This window comes from Sceloporus occidentalis, unplaced genomic scaffold (genome assembly GCF_023333645.1).
Source record: "Sceloporus occidentalis isolate IW3139 unplaced genomic scaffold, rSceOcc1.0.p SCAF_164, whole genome shotgun sequence".
NCBI lineage: Eukaryota > Metazoa > Chordata > Lepidosauria > Squamata > Phrynosomatidae > Sceloporus > Sceloporus occidentalis.
Window position 1 is genome coordinate 41,106 of NW_028317144.1, and position 20,197 is coordinate 61,302.

Consider the following 20,197-nt stretch of genomic DNA (forward strand, 5'->3'; position numbering starts at 1 on the left):
TTATTTAACACGGAATACAGTAAAGGATATAATTCTTATATGAACAAAACACATTATGTATAATATACTAGTTTTCAGAACAGTTTATCCCATTATTAGAATATGCTTAGTTCAAACAAATTAGTTGTGAAAAACCACTTTAACCTATTACACCTATTACTAGTCATTAGGCAATCTACTAGATTGTTGTCTAATACAGGCTTTGGCACGGACAGACACTCCCTGTATTATTTTGGATATATATGACCGTATGGTTTAAGAGGTTGAATAAACACAGAGAAATGAATAAAGATGTACAGTCTGCCAGCAGCAATTTGGTATTCTCTGTTATTTCCTAAAGTGCCCCTGGAAGGCTCCTAATAGAAGCAACTGAGAACTCTTTATCATTTCTTCCAAAAGTTCAGACTCATTATTCTATTAGACGCTGCCAGCAAGAAGAACATTACATAGATGGCTGCCCGGCATGGGATGTCATCTAATCATTAGTCACAGAAATGTCTCGGGTGGAAATCTTATTCCCTTCTCTTTGATTAACACACTCATTTCATCTGTCCTGAAATTTCGCTGCTATACGTACATTGTTGTTTGGAGTGCCATATGGGGACATTTTACTTACAGTCTAGCCCTGAACTTTTTGCAAAGCTTGATAATTTAATGGATTTAACCATATAGGAGACAAACCGCATGAGGATCAACTTGTTGCTCAATGCTCAAACATTTCAAGGCATAAAGCATTTCACATTGCATTCTATCTACAGAGTGCTAGCGGATTCCATAGTGCTATTACAAAAAGGGGAGTGCGAAAATTATCAATTGCTTCAAAATTGACGATGTCCAAACTGACAATAGGATTAGCATGTGTTAACACCTACTGGTACAGAAGGAGAAAGGGGCTCTGCTCTTGTCACTGTACAAGCAATTGAACGGTATCTAGAAAAATCCTAATGCATTTAGGTATGAATAACTTAAGTACATATGGTATTACATCATAACATAGGATTAAGTGAAGAAGTAGAGGAAGAAAGTTTATTTGGGGTCCACAATCCTGCACCATCTGCACCAGTTTGGTTACAAGGGCTCGAAATTGGGTAAAATTACTTTTCCAAGCTGTAAAGTGCTGGGATAATAACAGGGCAAATAGGGCAATTGCCCCAGGGCCCCCTTGTGTCAAGAGCCCCTACTTGTGGCTTTTATGGCGCAATGCAATATTTGTATCAGCCTGCAATGCACAGCGTGCATACAGCACTTATTATGCTGAGTGGGAAGTCAGGTGGGTCACCCACTTGGGGCAGGGGCTCTTCTCACGCAGCAGAGGACATAGACAGACTCCATCATGAGCATCACTGACTGCAGTCAGTTTTCTACTTTGTGTGGAGGCTGCATGGCGTTTTAAGAAAAGAGGGTTAGAGTTAACGTGTCAGGATCCTCCAGCCACCGACCTGCAGATACAGCAAAAGAGATACTCTGCAGGTAGGAGCTGTGATCTGTGTTTATGGCAGTCAGCATATATACAGGTATGTGTGTGTTCGGATTTACTTTGTATAATCTGCAAATTTCTTTAGGTATAGAAGCAGTAAAAAACACTTAAACTTACCTTACTCCTAGTCTTTTTCTAGGGCTGTATTTCCTTAATGGCTATATTTATTCTTATTTTCATTTCCCCCTATAGTTGGTGACCAAAAACAAACTTTATAAACTTACCTGTTGGTTTTACTTTCTGTTAAAAGCCATCTGTCTTCTGCCACAAGGAAAACTGATTTGAGGTTAATAGGTAGTGAGATGGTGTTGGTGGTTCCTTCCAGAACATCCAGAACACTAAGTGAATTCCTTTAAAATGACAGTAAGGGAAACAATAAGAAAATCGGATTCTGTGCAGGTACATGAGTTATGACAGACACCTGGCACACCTACCCGTTTTCCTTGAAGAACACCAGCCAGTTTTTATGGGAAAACTCCCGGCACATTTTATGGCTTTCCTGAAAGACATCAGATAGACCTTGTGAGTCTGACGTTTATCCTCTTTAGGACAGATCATTTAGGGATAGTATTTTTTAAATAAAAGATGTGCCTAACATAAGTCAATGTACTGTTAATTTCTCCATGTTAAATTTGTGCAATCTTCTGCAAGTAAAACCCACACATAGCAGGAAGAAAACCCTGACCAAAACATTTAAAAAGAATGACATGCTAGGGAGTGACTGTAGGCACTTTTGGCAGGGGTCAGCCTGGGCACCCTGACTGCTCTGCAGCCCTATATACAACAAACTGTGATGCGCTGTGTTCTATCAGAAGCAGCATTAACTTTTTCAGCAATTTGACCTACAGTAACTCGTCTGTTGGCTTTGACTTCACTCCCCATGCGCATCAATGTGCCTTTGCGCCCCATGACCCTGTCGCCGGTTCATCACTTTCCCTTCCTTGGACCACTTTTGATTCTGACCACTGCAGACCGGGAACACCCCACAAGAGCTGCAGTTTTGGAGATGCTTGTTGAGCCACCACAATCTGGCCCTTGTCAAAGTCACTCAGATCCTTACGCTTGCCCATTTTTCCTGCTTCTAAAACATCAACTTTGAGGATGAAATGATCACTTGCACTGACAGGTGCCACAATGACAAGATTATCAGTGTTATTCACTTCACCTAAAAGTGGTCATAATGTTATGGCTGATTGGTGTATATCATATATTGGTTAGAGGTGGTGTGCATAGTTTGTCCACATTACAATGGCAGTGTTGTCATACAAACACAACTTTAGCAGAATCTTGCTGGGGTGAAAGAAAGAAATGAAATGTGGGATGAAAGTTACACCTTCAGAAATACCCATTGAAGAACCTAGAGGGGTCTTAAACCCTACTGAGCATTTCTGAAAGAATAACTGCCACAGAGAGATGTGAAACAATCCATTTGTTATTTAGAGCTTTGAATGATGAGTATATAGGAAAAAGTGGCATTTAAGTGCTCAATCCTACCTGTGCCTCTTTACTTCCCCACCAAGATGATTTCCTTGGAGGTTCTTCATGTGACAATAAGATTCGGCGAAGTGTCCCACTTTTTGTGTCCAGTAACAGGATGACGTTACTCTAAGAATTAACAAGAATTTCATTTTTAGCTCTGAAACATGCTAGGCCTGTCTCATTTAAATAATTATACACCTGCTTACTAATAACGCATTTACAGAAATATTAATAAGTTTAATAAGTTCAAGTGTAAAACATTTATAAATAAGCATGTTTTAAAAATAATTATGTAAACAAAATAATAAGCAAAACAAAATCACAAAGGATTTGTGCAGAGTTAATTACAAATACAATGAAAGCGGAGAAGGCAGTAGCCTAAGATAACAAGAAAGAAAATACCGTATTTGCTCGATTATAAGACGACCCTGATAATAAGACGACTCCCCAAATCTGAATATTAATTTAGGAAAAAAAGAAAAAGCCCGAATATAATACGACCCTATAGGAAAAAAGTTTTACCAGTAAATGTTAATTCATCTAAACTATTTTTTTTTTTTTAATAAAAGCTATGATTGAGAAAAATATTTTGGTTTTATTTCCTTCTATTTTCCAGCCTGCCCCCCAGTTATGCACATCTGCCCCAGAAATGCCTTATACCCCCTATATGCCACTGTGCCTCATGATATGCCTTTTAACCCCCTCTAAATGCCACTGTGCCCCATGATATGCCTTTTAACCCTATATGCCACTGTGCCCCATGATATGCCTTTTGACCCCCTATGTGCCACTCTGCCTCCAGAAATGCCTTATACCCCTATATGCCACTCTGGCATTTAGAGGGTTAAAAGGCATATTATGGGGAAGAGTGGCATATAGGGAGGTTTAAGGCATTCAGGAGGCAGAGTGGCGTATAGAGGGTTAAAAAGGCATTTCTGGAGGCAGAGTGGCATTAAGGGGGTTAAAAGGCATTTCACAGAGCACTCTGCCTCCAGAAATGCCTTATGCCCCCCATTTAACACTCCCCCGCCCCCCCCAACCTACCGGTGCTTCTGACTTCCCTGTCATGTAGCTGGGGCAGCGTGCAGATCCCACGCACTTACGCTGCAGCCGGAAGGAGGCGTGGCTAGCAGCGGGCGTTGTCTGCGTCCATCGCGCAGACCTTCCCCGACTGTCAGAGAGACTGGCGCGGAGAAGGTCTGCGCGATGGACGCAGACAACCCCCGCTGCTAGCCACACCTCCTTCCTGCTGCAGCGGAAGTTGTCTACGCGAATTGCGTAGACATCTACACGCTGCCCCAGCTACACACCGGGGACTCAGAAGTACCGGTAAGTGGGGCCGGGGGGGGACAGGAGGATCCAGGTCCCCTGCAGCTGCGGGGGATCTGGATCTTAGTCGTCTCATAGTCAGACCTATTTGAGGTCTGATTATAAGACGACCCCGATTATAAGACGAGGGGTATTTTTAAGAGCATTTCAGGGTATTACTATTACTGTTACAATAATGTGTTTGAAATGTAACAGTTCTTAAAATATATTTAGACATAGATTTAAACTGAATTTGCTGGGGTTTATAGTACACCTCTATAACTTGAAGGGTAAAAGATCCTTGTATCCTCACATGCAGGGTACTGATTAGTCTCTAAACATACCAACTCACTCCCTACTTTACTTAGGTGTCACGTGATGACACTCGATGTGTGTGTTTGTATACATATATATATATATATATATATACACACACACACAGTGCTTTAACAAAAAGAAAAAAGATAAAAATACACTCTTTTTGTAACAATTGTAATTATTGCTGCTGTTTTTCATGGAATTATGTGCAAATTAGGATTTTTAAAGGAAAGAGAATGTTACGCAACACCAGTAAAGTTTAAGTATAAATGTCATCATCTTTATAAAATGTGGCTAATAGTTTCAAGTTTCAGTGTGCTTTCAAGTATTACAAAATGTCACATTTGAGACATTTTCATTTATCACTCTCTCTCCCTCCTCCTTCCACACTTACTGAAGTTCGAACTTCCCTTCCAAAGATATGATTAATGTTGAAAGTTGCCTGTGTTTAATTTTAGGACTTTATATTCAGTTCAGACTATGGCGAAACAAAACGCAGGCTCTTTAAGTGGGTTGGGAAAACAGTTTAATAGGGTATCATTGCGTCTGTTCTGTACTGGGAGTGCAGTAACCTTTGGATGACTCTGTGATGTCTGGAATTCTTGTAAGCACTAAGCACATGTAATAAATAATATTGCTTTTGTATGTTTACGTTTATTGGTAGTTGCGACCAATTCCCACTTTACCTACCGCATTTCCTAAAAACTAGTGTTGGGCCAATGGAATTCTTAAGAGAACAATCTTCTAACATGGGTGTCAAAGTGATGGGGCATAAGAGAGGAAAATAACATAACTACTATGAATAATCAATAAAAGTATGGTATACTTAAATGTATATCAAATTAAAACACTGCTTTGCTTTTAGTCTTGGATTACATTTATTGTGGCCCACAAAGGTACAGTAGGAAGGGAGGCATGCAATTACAGACAGCGGACATGCTGAATATGGAGACGTCAACAGTCATTTTCAATTAGCTTACAACATTTAAAACTATGACCCAGAATGAATTAAACTAATTTCTTTACTCCTAAGTAAGAAAATCAGACACAATGAGGAGAAATGTTAAGTAACTAGAGGGTTCGGTTGTGATTTTATATAATTATGTCAGGAAAGACGACTTAGTTGATCTTTACCTCAGCCAACTACCTCATTAGATTCAAGTCAATGACTCAAGTGTGCGGAGGAGGTGGTTCAGCGTGGAATTCAAATGCCCCCATTGAAAAGGTACCAAAATTAATACTCTATAGAGTAACAAAACATCTATACAAACCTTTTTTTGCTTAGATTTGTAAAATATGCGGAGTGAATTAAAGGACACATATCCAACACTTTAGTTGCCATCTGAGGTCCGCCCCAGACCAATAAAAACCAGAAATCATTAGTATTTCTACTGTATAGCAATGAGGGCAAATTCTTACTTAACCTACCTGCTCTTCGTGTAGGACCACTTGGCCAGTCAGTGGGTGTCCTAGTGGGGCGGCAGTCACAAATGGCTGCCATATACTGCCTACCGTTCTTGGGAAGATGTCATATAGGTCCACATAGTATCCGTTATTCTCATGTACCTTTGCAAAGTGCAATGATACTGGATTGCATGTAACTACATACAGCGTACTCTCAGATTCATTTCCTGGGAAAAAAGAAAAATATATATAACAATATAAAAATAATACTCCAAGATTTACTGAACTTTAAAATAATATATGCTTCACAGTTGTGAAATCAGCTTGTTCTTTTAAATGCTTTCACTTTGTGCAACACACGGGCTTTGCAAACTCTCCTTTTCTCTTCATTTCGTGAATATACTCCATAGGATGAGGTCCTTAGCCAGCAGTATTTTCAGGTAGCATTACATGTTGACTTTCCTATACGCACCATATTATTTTGTTACCATATATCTTCAATACTTTATGCCACAGGAATAACAAACTTACTTTAGTCTTAGAATATGACTAAATATAGATATCTATTAACTATATTTCTTACAGTGATCTGGATATACTGTAAAGTTATTACCTGAGGAGACAGTGGCATCACACACGATATCCACTTCATTTAGAGGAAGCCGCCAGTGGGCCATTTCCTCGGTAAAACTCAAAGACCGTGATTCATGTCGTTCCAGTGAGTATTCCTGTATATTTAGGTAAACTGGACCCTATACGAAAAATAAAAGAAACCTTATTTCAATTTGCTCAAATAGAAGAACGCTGCAAAATAAAGGATCCTAGAAGATACTTATGACCGTATCATCAAGCTAGTGATCATCTCAATAATGTAAACTAATCATGACGAGACACCAATAAATAATTAAGCATATCTTTTCAAACACAAAATGTGAACCCCTTGATCCCTGGATTTATGTGACCTACTCATCCAGGAATGTTTTAATCTTATTTATAAGTAAGATTTTCTCGGACATTGTTATACTCAAATAGTAGGAAATTCCACGGATCCACCACTCAATATGTAGTTACAATGATGTACCTTCATAACATGCAAATTATAGGCTGATGGCTGCTTATAGACTCCATATGACGTTTGTTACTAGCATTATGAATAATCACAATATTAACAACAATCTTACATAAAAATGATTCTGTACACTTGATGATCATTCAATAAATAAGTTAAATACAGAAAAAAAACAAAAAAACAAACCTTTATGGTAAGTTGATTGGTTTCTGTTGGGCACATCAGCTTTCGACGAGCATTTCCAGACTGAGAGATGGTCCAATGGCCAAAAAAACTGATCTCTGGAAGTGGAATTCTGTTAAAGCAGTAAGAGGGATATGCAAATAAGTTGTCAAGAGAGAAATGCTTAAATATCAATTAATATTAATGGTTACAAATTACATTAATATTTAATAATATTGTTTTCATTTTCAGGTGGTCCTCTTGGAGCAGTGCAAGGATATCAGAAGCAACAAAGCATTTGTTTAGAGGCAAAACCCCAGAGCTCATAAGACAGTCCAAGCATTGGAGTCCCAGATATACAAACAAGTATAAAGGATTTAGAAATTGTGCTTGCAGCAAAAATACAGTATAAATGACTGTACAATAAAGTTATTATTTACACAAGATGAAAAGCTGTGTGTCTTTCCATCTTGGTTCTGAGATAAGCTGGACCTGCAGATGACCGCTCTTTCTCTCTGACCACTTGCTATCTTGATGACCGGCTTTAGTTAGCCCATGAAGTAACAGTTTCTGGTTAGGTAAATAAAAGATGAAGAAATAGAATATGCAGCTACCGTTCTAAGAAGCCTGCATTTTCTCTGAAATGTACTGTGCACAAGGCTACAGTCTTCTGGATATAGCAGATTCATTAAAGCTATAGACAAGTGTTGTTGAAATAATGAGTGAAAAAGCAGGGATTTTTGTTTTTTTTCCATGGCCAGCTAATCTTTTAATACAGGATGCGTGCTGTTACATTTTTTATACGTTATCACAGTAACAAGGAGCTATTTTAGGCCGGCTGCTCCATGGACTGATCGTTGTCTAAAAGCATTTTGGTTTACCACCTTCAAAAAGATTGATTCTATTTTGCTGTTTAGAGGGAGATGCCACATTTAACTGTAAAGTATATTTATCCAAAAGATAGAAGTTTTATGTTGGAGTATTCAGCAGACACCAGAATGTGGACAGACCCCTCCTAGCGCGTTTCGTGCTTACCTGTAGGCCGTCTGCGAAACGCGTTAGCCGTGGTCTGTCCACATTCTGGCGAATAAAGGAAACAAACAGGGAGCGTGAGGTCTGTCACTTCAGACCTCGGCTTCCGTGCTCCCTTATCAGGGAATCGTCAAACGATACAGAGCGCCGGGATATGTCGTCACCCCAGCGCTCTGCATCAATAGCCGGCTCATAGTGATGAGGGAGTACTAAAGCAGAGCCCTGGAGTGACAGACCTCACACTCCCATGACAGGATGGAAGATAGAAGATGATGGAAGGTGAGAAAAGTAAGAGATGGGGAGAAAGGGGTGTAAGGGCTGTGTATATGTGTATTTATGTGTTTGTAAGCTGGTGTGTGTGTGTATGGGCAGTGTGTGTGTATGGGCAGTGTAGGTATTTGTGTGTTTGTAGGCTGGTGTGTGTAAAGGCAGAGGAGTATGAGGGCAGTGTATGTGTATACATGTGTGTATGGATAGGCTTGTGTAAGAGCAGTATATGTGTATATGTGTGTTTATGGGCACGTGTGTGTAAAGGCAGTGTGTAAGGGCAGTGTATGTGTATATATTTGTGTGTTTGTAAGCTGGTGTATGGGCAGTGTGTGCGTAAGAGCAGTGTAGGTATTTGTATGTTTGTAAGCCGATGTGTGTGTATATGTGTGTGTAAAGGCAGGGTTGTGTAAGGGCAATGTATGTGTACAGTATATGCGTGTTTATGGGCAAGTGTGTTTAAAGGTGGTGTGTAAGAACAGTTGTGTATAAGGGCAGTGTATGTGTGTGTTTATGGGCAGGTGTGTGCAAGGAAAGTGTATGTGTATATGTGTGTTTATGGGCAGGTATGTGTAAAAGCACCGTGTATGTGTATATGTGTGTCTATGGACAGGTGTGTGTAAAGGCACCGTGTATGTGTGTTTAAGCAAAGTGTATGCATATATATGTGTTAATGGGCAGGTATGTGTAAAAGCACCGTGTATGTGTATATGTGTGTCTATGGACAGGTGTGTGTAAGGACAGTGTAAATAAAATAACCTCTGTACAAAAACAGCTAGGGGGCACATTTTTTCATTCTTGCCTCGGGCGCAAAAACAGTTAGCTACAGCTCTGGAACAGCCTCCCATCAGATATGATACAGGCTAATACATTGGGGTAATGAAGGACTGTTTAAGATGAGAGTCTTATTTCAGGAATAATAATTCCACTAAATAATCTATGTTTCTTTAGTGGAATTGGTAAGTGACTAGTTGTAACTGTTTTTACCAAGAAGCATGGATAAAGCCATTATTAGCCAAACTGAACATTGAGCCTTTATTTGAAGTTGTTAACTTTTATTGGGCCAACACAGAAAAACATGGAAAGTTACATAAACTTTTGTGATCTCAGAGGTCTCAGAGAGAATGCAATATAAAGAAGAGTCCTCTGAAGTCCCAAAGGCTTATGAAACTTGACATCCTTTTCTATGTTGGCCCAATAAATGATAACTTTAACTAAAGACTACAACTATACCCATATCTATACCCACGTCAAAGCATGACCTGCCTTATGGCATTAACCAGATCAGTACCCTGCAACATAACACAGCCGCAAACATAATGCCATAATGTCAGTCTGCTGTCACCTGTATTTGTATGAAGTAACAATCATAGCCCATTCACTTACAATCACTCATTATGTGTGATTTAGAAAGCATTGTCCCATATGTCAACTATATTAACTAAATGCTGCAATTATGTTTGTAAATGAACTACAAATCGGATTTCCAATAAAATTAAGTGTTGATTTTGATGAATGTTTACAAAAAAATGTTTTAATTAGTTGAAGCTGAATTGCACTCTCAAAATATGCTGATGTGAAAATGAGGAAATTCAGCACGTTTTATAGACTAAAGAAACATGAATAAAATAGATTAATTATGTTTTCAATTTAGTTCCGAGAAATTTTAAGAGAAGGAGCACAGGAACAAAAGTATATAATTTAACTGGAGGAGTGGAGGATATTTAAAATATTTATTGCACGCTATGACTCATAATAAGGGGAATACAAAATTATCTGGTAACTGGCCAAGTATATATTTTATAATCTGAGAAGGAAATCAGGGCATGGATCCATATAACTTATTAAAAAAGGTAAAAGTATGAACAGGTGATGCATGCCACATGGTACAACAGTTAAAATAAATGACAGCCACATGCTACCGGTTCACAGAACTTTTAGAAAACATTTGTATTTTACTTAAAGGAAAAAGGGAGACATTTCCCAACTTTATTCTATAAAAGATCGGTGTAAACCAGTATCAGCATTTATGTGCTTTCTTGTAGGGAAAAACATTTACTATAATTCCACAAACACAAAAGTTATTCACAGAGCTTTATCAACTTTTTTCACATACAAAAAATACCTTTTTGTGGCAGAGACAAGCAAAACACAAGGATTATATGTAAGCTTACAAATGGGGCCCTCTTTACCTAATGCATCGCCTTGTCTTGGCCTGTCAATTCTAGTTTTGCCAAACTCTGATTATATGTATTGTATGAAGCGCCGTCTAAATTAACTAACGTTTTGTCACACCTTTTCCCCTGTAGCATGCGATGATAGCCTAAAGGTGCTGTTACACGTAGATAAATATATCTCTAAGATGTTACTCAAATCAACAATAGAAGACCTGTCCTTTTAATGGAATACAAACATTACAGAAATGTTTAAGTTGCCATTTTCATATTTCGTCAGCTTTGTGTCACATGACAGTTAAGTGATCCTGGCAAAATTATTTTATATGATTAAAAGCGTATATCTGGGAAGGGTTCTAAAGATGATGCTTCTAACATTGCATTTTGCTTTCAACATGTTAAATACAGTAGAGCAGGTGGAACAGCACCTTTAAGTATCCTAAGCATACTGACAATCAGTTTAAGATAGTATGCCTTTTGTAAAGTTGTATCTATGTGAACATGGACTACATCGGAGGAGGATTAACTACTTGTAAAATAATGATTTACAACAGGAGGACATTTCTGATTTTTTAAGAGAATTTAAATAGTATACAGTACGGTATATAAATATATAAAATGAAAGACATAAAACACAAGCACACAGAGAAATAGTGATGCCCTTTTATTAATGGTAGCACCTAGAATTTACATTAATAACTAAAATGTGTTGTAGTTTCCTAGAAATAATAGTTGTACAGGGCATCATTCATCCACTGACACACAGTCATAGAGACAGAAGTCAATGAACGAGGAATGTTTAGGAAACGCGCTTCTTACTCCTTTGCCAGCTGGACACTGGTTGGCTTGGCTCCAATCGGTATGCCATGCTTGTGTAAAGAGTTCATCACAATTTCACGCATTTCTTGGTTGTAGGAATCAAAATCAAAAACGTTTCGGACGACGTTAGCCAACCCTTCATCTGGAAATTTCTAGAGGAAATATATATATTTTTAGAAATCTACCGAAAGCTGAATGTAAATAACATGCTCTTTCTACCCTCGACACATTAGACAATACATGAAACGTAATATGTATATACACCATGCAAAGACAGTATTTAGGCTTCAGGTTTTCTGGGCTGTGTGTGTCTATCAAGCTGTTACTGTAGATTTCTTGAAACATACATCCAAGTTATTTTCTATTGATTTCTGGAATTGGATTAGTGTTGAAAACAAATCCACCAATACAGCAAGCGACACATCCATACTGATTAAAGGTAACACCTATACTGATATTTTTATTTTCAAGTTTTGTTGTTTTTTTAAAGAAGTAATCAACTGAAAAAATGTGTTGCTAGAGAAAAACCTTCCTTGTGTATATTAAGTCACTGCTTCAATAACCATCAATATTTTCAGGAGTTGAATATGATCACTACTGGGATGTCATGAGCTATTTATAAACTGAAGCAGCTGAACACATGGACGCATGTCCATGTTCCTTATTCCAAGGTATAAAAATAGACAGGGTGTTCAGTGTAAAACACAATGATATGCAGACAGACATCTGTGATGACTGAAGGATTAATGACGACTTAAGGATTTTCAGAAGGCACATTACAAATGCTGACACTACATGGAGTGATTGGGGGCACATTAAAATATCTTGTGTCCCTTCTCGAAGTACACAAATTACTGCAGTGTTATATTAAATTGACACTGGTATATAGACAAGAGCCATGGCAGTGATGTGGTCTGTTCATCAAAAACACCCATAGTGAATGCTATCCAGACATTATTTTAGATGCATATTACTGTATTAGGGATCAGAACTGACTCGCAACATTTACATTTTATTTGAAGATATCAAGATCTTAAAGAGGATTAAATATGTATTCATTAAACTGTGAGTTAGCAGAAAATTTCAACTCCTTGGTTTATTAATTATTATGAAGGGTCCTCCTCAGTGGGATGCACCTGCAAGATGGTCTAAACTGGTCCTATATAAATAAATCAGTGATGAAATATTTCACCACAGTAACAATGTAACTAAGAGAAAAGGGTGCTTAAAAACACACTTTATGAATTCTGAAGAACAAATAAACTGCTTGTCTTTATTATTGCCTTATTATATACCCTAAGGTTTTTTTTTCCAAATAAAGGGTCTGTAAACTTATGACATCAGTGTTAAAGACACAAAACAACAACACAGCTTTTATACATACAGAATATCCAAATTAGTTATGTGCTCTCAGTGCATATGTTACCTGTAAATGTTTTACTATATTGACCACTTCTCTGGTAGAATATGGGTAGGTGATGATCCCCTGATCTGCCATGCTTCTCAATTCTCCAAAAGCCGCAACAAGCTTGTTTAATACTGCATCAGGAACATTCGGTCCATACTGTCTGAGCATAGCAAGCTCAGACTGAGGCAATGGATTGTCTACTGCATGGCAGCTAAATATATCACCTAAGAAACGCAACCAAAACATTAGAAGTATCAGAAATTTTATTTTACAGTCATTCTTTTTATTTCAACATTGTATATGATAGCATGTAGGCCTCACTATATAACAAACATACTCTCAAGATTGGTCAACAATGTCGAAAAAAAAGTCCTATGGGTCCTCAGGGATGGAAGGCTACCTTTTTTTATGAAACACCCCAGAATACAGGAACAGTTAGTTGCTAAATGTAAATATTTTTAGCATACTGAGGAAATAATAATAATACCAGTTTAAGTATTTATATAGCACCTTTCTCCCAGTGGCACCCAAAGTGTTTTTTAGCGCACACTCTCCGAAATAACTAAATTGGCAGCTGAGTAATAGATATCATTATTACATACTTGAAGGTAGTCATTTATCGACCCCGGAAGGATGAAGGTCTGAATTAACCCTGCCGGGATTTGAACCTGTGACGCTCCTTGTAAACACATGAAAGTTAATTGACAGCTTACCTATTGCCCCAAAGAAGTCGTTCCCCAAGAAAGGAAACCCAGGTCTGTTTGCCAGTACAATCATTCTGAAATCAGGATGAATGGCTATCACGTTTGGTCTTTTATCCGTATGTGAAGGATCTACGAAACAACAGTTTTTGTGGTTCAGTATTACTGGCACAATGTATTTCAGAAAAATTGCTACAAGGGCTACACACAGGGCACGTGTAGTCATAAGAAAGAAAAAACAAGTATTTCTCCCGGAAAAGTAACACAGCCATTAGCTGGCATGTACAACGGATTCTCCCCAACTTGTGTCAACAATAAAGAGCGCCCTTTCAAGTTATTATACACTGTGTATTTGGAATTAGAATATGGACCAGTGGTGAGATAGGGATTGCAACATTATATTGTATTATAGGATACTGTATAATGTTTAACAAAGCATTAGGCTATGACTGTTAAACATTAAAATTGCTAAATAAAACACTAGAATCCAATATTTATAATATAGGCGTCTTCTCTAGGAAGACAGACTTACTGTACATTCTGTCAAGGAATTTACATTTAAAAAACCAAGAGCCTCTTTTGGCTTATGTATAAATGTATCTAAATGTTATTGTTTATAAAAGAATTCAACTAAGCACAAGTGGGAGTTATATTTCTAAAGACGAGAAGAGGTAATGTGCCCAACCAGTCTATTAAGAGCTGAACCGCCTATTTAAGCAGTCCAATGACTGATGCCAGCCCATGATATGCCAACCTAAGCCTTGTTTCCTCCATGGAAACTTGATTACTTACTGGCTACAAGTCTCCTTCCATCAGATAGAATCATTTCCCCGCTTTCCACAAGTGTTTTTAAAATACACGTGACATTTGTGGGTGCTTTATCTGCCTCGTCAATAACCAGGATGTGTCCTCTTTTGACTGCTTTTACCTAGAAATGAAACCAAGCGTTAGTATCTTGGACACAGTTCTCTAATTCCCGTTATTTTGTTGAATCTAACTGATGTCTGCAAACATGGAACAGTTCACGAGTCAGTAGTAGTAGTAGTAGCAGATCTGTGAGATCAAAAACAAACTGAATTTACAGTATAAGCGTTGTATAAGTCTGAAACATATCTGCCCTTTGTCCAATTTTGTATTTACTGCATATGTGAAACAAAATAAATTAGCAACTTCAGATATGTTTCAGTATTACAAATGTTTTAAAAATGTGAAATTTTTATATGACATGTTGGAGCCAATTTTTTAATGAAATGAATTATTTTATACCATAATATCCAGTAATAATGAAAATATTTCGATTTAATGAGGATGCAGTTTAAGCTATTCTGTGACTGTACTGCAACGTTATTCCCAAATCACAGCCATAACAATTCCTTTAGTCTTGTAGAATCTTACTGGCAGTTGTTGACACAAAGAGGGGCTACTTGGTACAGGTTTGATTACTATGTTGCAATAAAAACGCTCTGCTGTCGTAAAGCACAAAATAGATCTGCTTAAGCTGCTTTTTCGTTGGGAATCTTTTGCAAATCTAAAATTGTACCTTTATCACCACACTCTAAATTTAATTTAGGGAATTTGTGGGTGCAAGACATTGCTGATCTTTTCCTGGCCAAACATTTAATATGGCATGTGCTTCTCAGTTTGTGGCCCTGACTAACTATCTTAGCATTCGCTACATACCAGTGGTGAGTCTTCATATACAATGATACCCTCCTTCACAGATGGCTGTAAAGTAAGGCTCTGTACCGTTGTATCCCTGTAGAAAAAATATTGAAACTTTACCAACATACATTGGCAACCCAAGATTATAATTCCAGTTAAGTCATTTTGCCTTAATCATAATCTTGCCAGGAACACTTAACTGAGAAAAAGTAAACACCTATAGGTTGTTTCCATAAAAACAAAACAAAAAAATAAAAATAATAATAATAATAAAAATAATGCATTTACAAACAGTGGCAAGAACTAGGAAGAATGCAAAGGGTGGTGAACTGCAGATTCAGTCTTCAGCTGACAAGTAGGTTTTGTGCAGGTAAAGAATGCTTGTTTAAGATCTTACCATATACTTTAATATGCATTCATCATTGGTGAAGCTGTTTGGACAGTAGTATGTCATTCCTATATAAACTGAAAAGGTATCTTAAAAGTTTATGGCATTATGGGATTAAGCCTTAAGAAGGAAGGATAAAATGAGAGCTGTGGTAAAGTTTGTTTATTTAACATACCAATGTATGCAACGTTGACTAAGTGGGACGGCACCTTTAACAAATTAATTTAGCTAAAATCGTTGACTGTGATGGTTCTCCTTTAAACCTACCAAGGGGTGAGGCTGCACCTTGCTGCAGTACAGGTATATCCAAAGATAGATTAGAGGGATGGCTGAACAACACAACCAACTTTTCAAAATATTAGCCGCGATTGTCTAACGACAACAGGCAAACAGCAGCACCTTTGTCAGCCTTCTAGTTACATGGATACATTCTGAAGAAATAATTCAGGCAAGACTAATTTGTTCCCAACACGAGAAAATACAGCGTAAAAACTGAGCATTTTCATGTTTTCAATCTATTTCTTGGCACAGATTTCAATAAGCAGATGGGGAATGATCATTCACAGTATTTTAGGCTTTTAATTCCAAAGAGATTCTTGTCCATCTGTATTTATATTTGACATTCAATTTAAGAATTTAGATACACAGACTTGGCTGCCCGCACTTCCAATCTGTTACAGAAATATCAACATGACTCTGCACTGACTTTTGTTACGGCTAAGTGAATTTTAACAAATTTAATATAACTATAACTAGTTATATAAGTAATAGAAAACTATCCATTATGTGGATTCTCAGGAACAATGCAGAAATAACTTCTGGGCACACTTATACCAATATGGACGTGTCTAAGACATGTGTATAAGGACACAAGGTGTGTCGCTTTTCCATTCCTTACTCATAGCCTCTTCATTTTCATATGGCGGCTGCCGAGAGAGGCCATGTAACCATGGGTATGGAAGCAAAAAGCGGCACTTGGTATTTCCAAAGACAAAAGGCCTTTTTGGTGTGGCTGGTAGACCTTAATCTATTGGTCCCCACCACCATCTATCGGTTCTAGCCCCCCCATCTAGAATAAGGCCCTGGGGTTTCAAAGCTTGCGCAGTGACCTCTAGGAAAGCCCCTAGTCTCCTGCTAGCTTTCTGGCCAAAGTAGAGGCACATTCTTGTGAACCCCCTGAGCACAATACACACACAGACACATATAACGATTATTTACATACATACATACATGCACTCTCACCAAACAAATCTCCTTATCTCTCAAGTAGATGGTTCCCCTACTGCTCAGATGAGGTGAGAGCTGCTGCCCTTGTACTATTGGGTAGTATAACGTTACCCTATTTAGTGCATATTAGTGCACATGGGCTACCCAGGGCATGGGTCCCCTAGGCACACGGCTATTGTGTGTAATGGATAAACCACAGCTGCTTGGAACTTATTTTGTACAGCACATTTTTACTAGCTTACACGAGTTACAAAAACGTAAAAATGGACAATAAGATGTAATAATAAGATAATTATGTTGGTGTGCTGGGAAATTAGGATTGCTTATACATTGTGTTAATATATGTTTTTAGCTGGTTTGCTGGCCACCCTGACTTGTTAGAAGCTCTGCATTCAAGTCTCTTCCAGTTACAACTACTTAGCACACTGTCGAGAAACGCTGGTGCCTCGGAAGTCTCATAGCAATCCGGGCGAGATGAGTGTCTTTAAACTGACACTTTAATTAAGTATAATTCTAAAAATCCATTTCAGCTCAAAGGGTCATTTTAAAAGATCTTATTTAACAGAGGTAATTGGATTTTGTAATGATTCTAATATATAAGGAGATAAAATTAACATTTTAAGAATAAATATAATTTGCAATGAGAGCAGCTCGTAAACAGATAAAAAAAAAAAAAAGCCAATTAGATTTTTATTTGATTTTAAAAGATCTGGAAATAGCTACTTAAAAATTGAGGACCGGAAAAACAAATACACATATAGCACAATTAGAAAAGCAGTAACAAACATATTCACTAATTCTTCATTCAATTTGCAACACACAGTTTGCTCGATTGTGTCTGAAAAGGCAAGTAATTAAACATAAAGAAGTCTGATGGCTAAATGGAAGCGGAATGCTGCATTTTGGCACATAATGTATCACGCACAGCTTTTTTTGGTTAAAATTTAGATACGACACCTGTAAAGTCGTAAGTGTTCCTTTTAAGACCTGTGCCAGCATGCAGTCAATTAGTAAATTATTCTGATCTCTGTGCTCAGTACGATAAGTGCTTGGTTCCCCTGGACTTCAAACTCTATTTTCCTTGTTCTGCACTTTACCACCGACCGTTCCAGAGCTGTATACACAAGATTTAGGCAAGCCCACATATAATTTTTATCTCCCATCTGTGACGTTAATAACCGATAAAGACTATGAATTGCTAAAAATATACAACGCAGTACAGGGCTGACAAATTCGTGCAATGAACTGCCCTGGGTTTAACGTTGCTGTCTTGCTGTTGAATGGCACAGAAGATGTTAAAATGTTCTCACAACTTAAAACTAAATGTGTATTTAATTAAGTGAAAACAAATAATAGATATTAGAAAATGTGTGAAATTAAAGGTTAGAATTCTATTCCATTCCAACATTATATATTTGTTTAACATGACTGGTATAGTAACTTAATGGTTGCCAGATATAAAAAATAAATCAACATAATTAAATCAAGCAGCAATTATTTTATGAAAAATATGAAGTCTAATTATATGTACAAATTTGGTATGTGATTATTCTGTCTTTTTTCTGGTAACTGGTAATGAGAATAATTTATTACTTAATAAAATGTATTCTGCCTATTTATTATATATATATATATATATATATATTGCTATATGTAATAACAGTAACTAAAACATGTTTGAATATAAAAACGATGTACAATGGGAAACCATACTTATGTTTTTAGTTTGGCAAATGCTATTAAATGAGCATCGTAAAGGGAGTATTAATGCACTTGTGTCCCAATAACCGGTTAGCTGTCTACCTCCTAAATATATGATTATATAATATATATATATATATAATGATAATATTTTAACAAGTAATAATGAACCAATCATACCAGGAAACACTCAAGGGTTGGCTAACCAGAGCTCCCACATATTTGGGGGTGTGGCTTTGTTCAGGAGGTTTTGGAAGTTCATTCCAATTTAGGAAGAAGTATGTCACCTTATTTAAAAGGTACACACCTGTATCATTCATTATACATGTACATTCTCATACTTGCCTGTGGAGCTGCAAATATTCCCTTGGTCTGTTTAAAAGATGTAGAAATCTGTCAACTATCTTGTTTTTTCCAACACCCTGTTAATAAATAAAAAAAAATCCACGTTTTATCAAACAAATTTCAATGAAAACTTTCTCTGAGGTTAAAGAATGAAATCAGTGTCAATACAGATGGGTGTTAAAATTGAATAAAGATGGTATGATGTATCAATTGCTAATAATAATATAATAATGTATTCTACATGGTCTGGGTGCTTCTGTGGAAAGACACTGGATAAAAGACTTGTGCAAATGGATCAAAAAAGATTCGGATTTCATTTTTGGCCCATTAGTTTTCAGACAACAAATTTAGTTTCCAGCCCTTTTAGTTTGGATGAAAATGAAGGCATTTTACATCCGGAAACGAAATTCGTTGTATCTCACTTTCAATCATGCTCTTTTGCACTCTCTCATTCACGTTCTTACACTCACTCTCTCCCATTTAGGTTCTGTTAGAGTCACGCTCTCTCTGAATGTTTCCCTTCTTCTTCTCTGACCACTTCCATGTCACCTTGCCGTGCAGTACTGCTTCCTCTTTTGCGGAAGTGCACAGAGAGGCCAGAATAATGCATATGATTCGCTGAGAAAGAGAGGTGCAGAAAGGCATCTCTTTTTTCAGCAAATCCAGAGCCTCGAGCCACATCCTCACCCTTGTGCCTCCAATCGATTGGAGAGGGTGTGCCCTGAAGCCCCGCCCTTTTGGTTGCGTTTACAGGGAGGCCAGGATAATGAAGAAAGATAAGTGGCTCTGCACCTCTCTTTGTCAGTGAATCTGTAACGGTACTGCAGGACCACGTGTAGTAAAAAAGACCAGGGCACAAGGGAGGAGGTGGTCCTCGTTCCACATGACAGCTGTGCTTAATGCTGTGATCTTCATCTTTTCAGTTACAAATTATATATATACACACATATACACACACACCTATAATAATGTATACACACATATATGCCATCGGATTCAAAATGTATTGTTCAACTCACCTGGTTTCCAACCAGCAATAGATGCTCTCCTAGTAAGAAATCTTTAAGCATGTCCTCCATCACCATCATGTGCTGCAAATATACATGACAGCTATTAAAACACACTCTGTGTTAGCAAATCATGCCGTACTACAGGATCAACAGCTCATAATGATTTTCCTAACACTAGGCTTAGAAACCTTACCACCATCAATCAATTATTGACAAAAAATACTTATATTATTTTTAACTTGGAAA

The 20,197-nt window shown here is 37.5% G+C and overlaps 1 protein-coding gene across 1 annotated transcript in view; it reads right to left on the minus strand.

Moving 5' to 3' along the window:
* LOC149279479 (von Willebrand factor A domain-containing protein 8-like) overlaps positions 1-20,197 on the minus strand; it is a gene marked incomplete at its 3' end in the record, with an annotated part of 134,341 nt that overhangs the window by 38,791 nt on the left and 75,353 nt on the right. Inside the window, exons 20-32 of the mRNA XM_089501115.1 lie at positions 19,961-20,032; positions 18,942-19,018; positions 15,299-15,374; positions 14,411-14,546; positions 13,631-13,750; positions 12,936-13,141; positions 11,510-11,661; positions 7,242-7,350; positions 6,600-6,738; positions 6,011-6,213; positions 2,972-3,082; positions 1,912-1,976; positions 1,702-1,827 (exon numbers count right to left, since the gene is read on the minus strand). Of these exons, the coding sequence (XP_089357241.1) occupies positions 1,702-1,827; positions 1,912-1,976; positions 2,972-3,082; positions 6,011-6,213; positions 6,600-6,738; positions 7,242-7,350; positions 11,510-11,661; positions 12,936-13,141; positions 13,631-13,750; positions 14,411-14,546; positions 15,299-15,374; positions 18,942-19,018; positions 19,961-20,032 (1,592 nt within the window). The remainder of the gene's footprint in view (positions 1-1,701; positions 1,828-1,911; positions 1,977-2,971; positions 3,083-6,010; positions 6,214-6,599; positions 6,739-7,241; positions 7,351-11,509; positions 11,662-12,935; positions 13,142-13,630; positions 13,751-14,410; positions 14,547-15,298; positions 15,375-18,941; positions 19,019-19,960; positions 20,033-20,197) is intronic.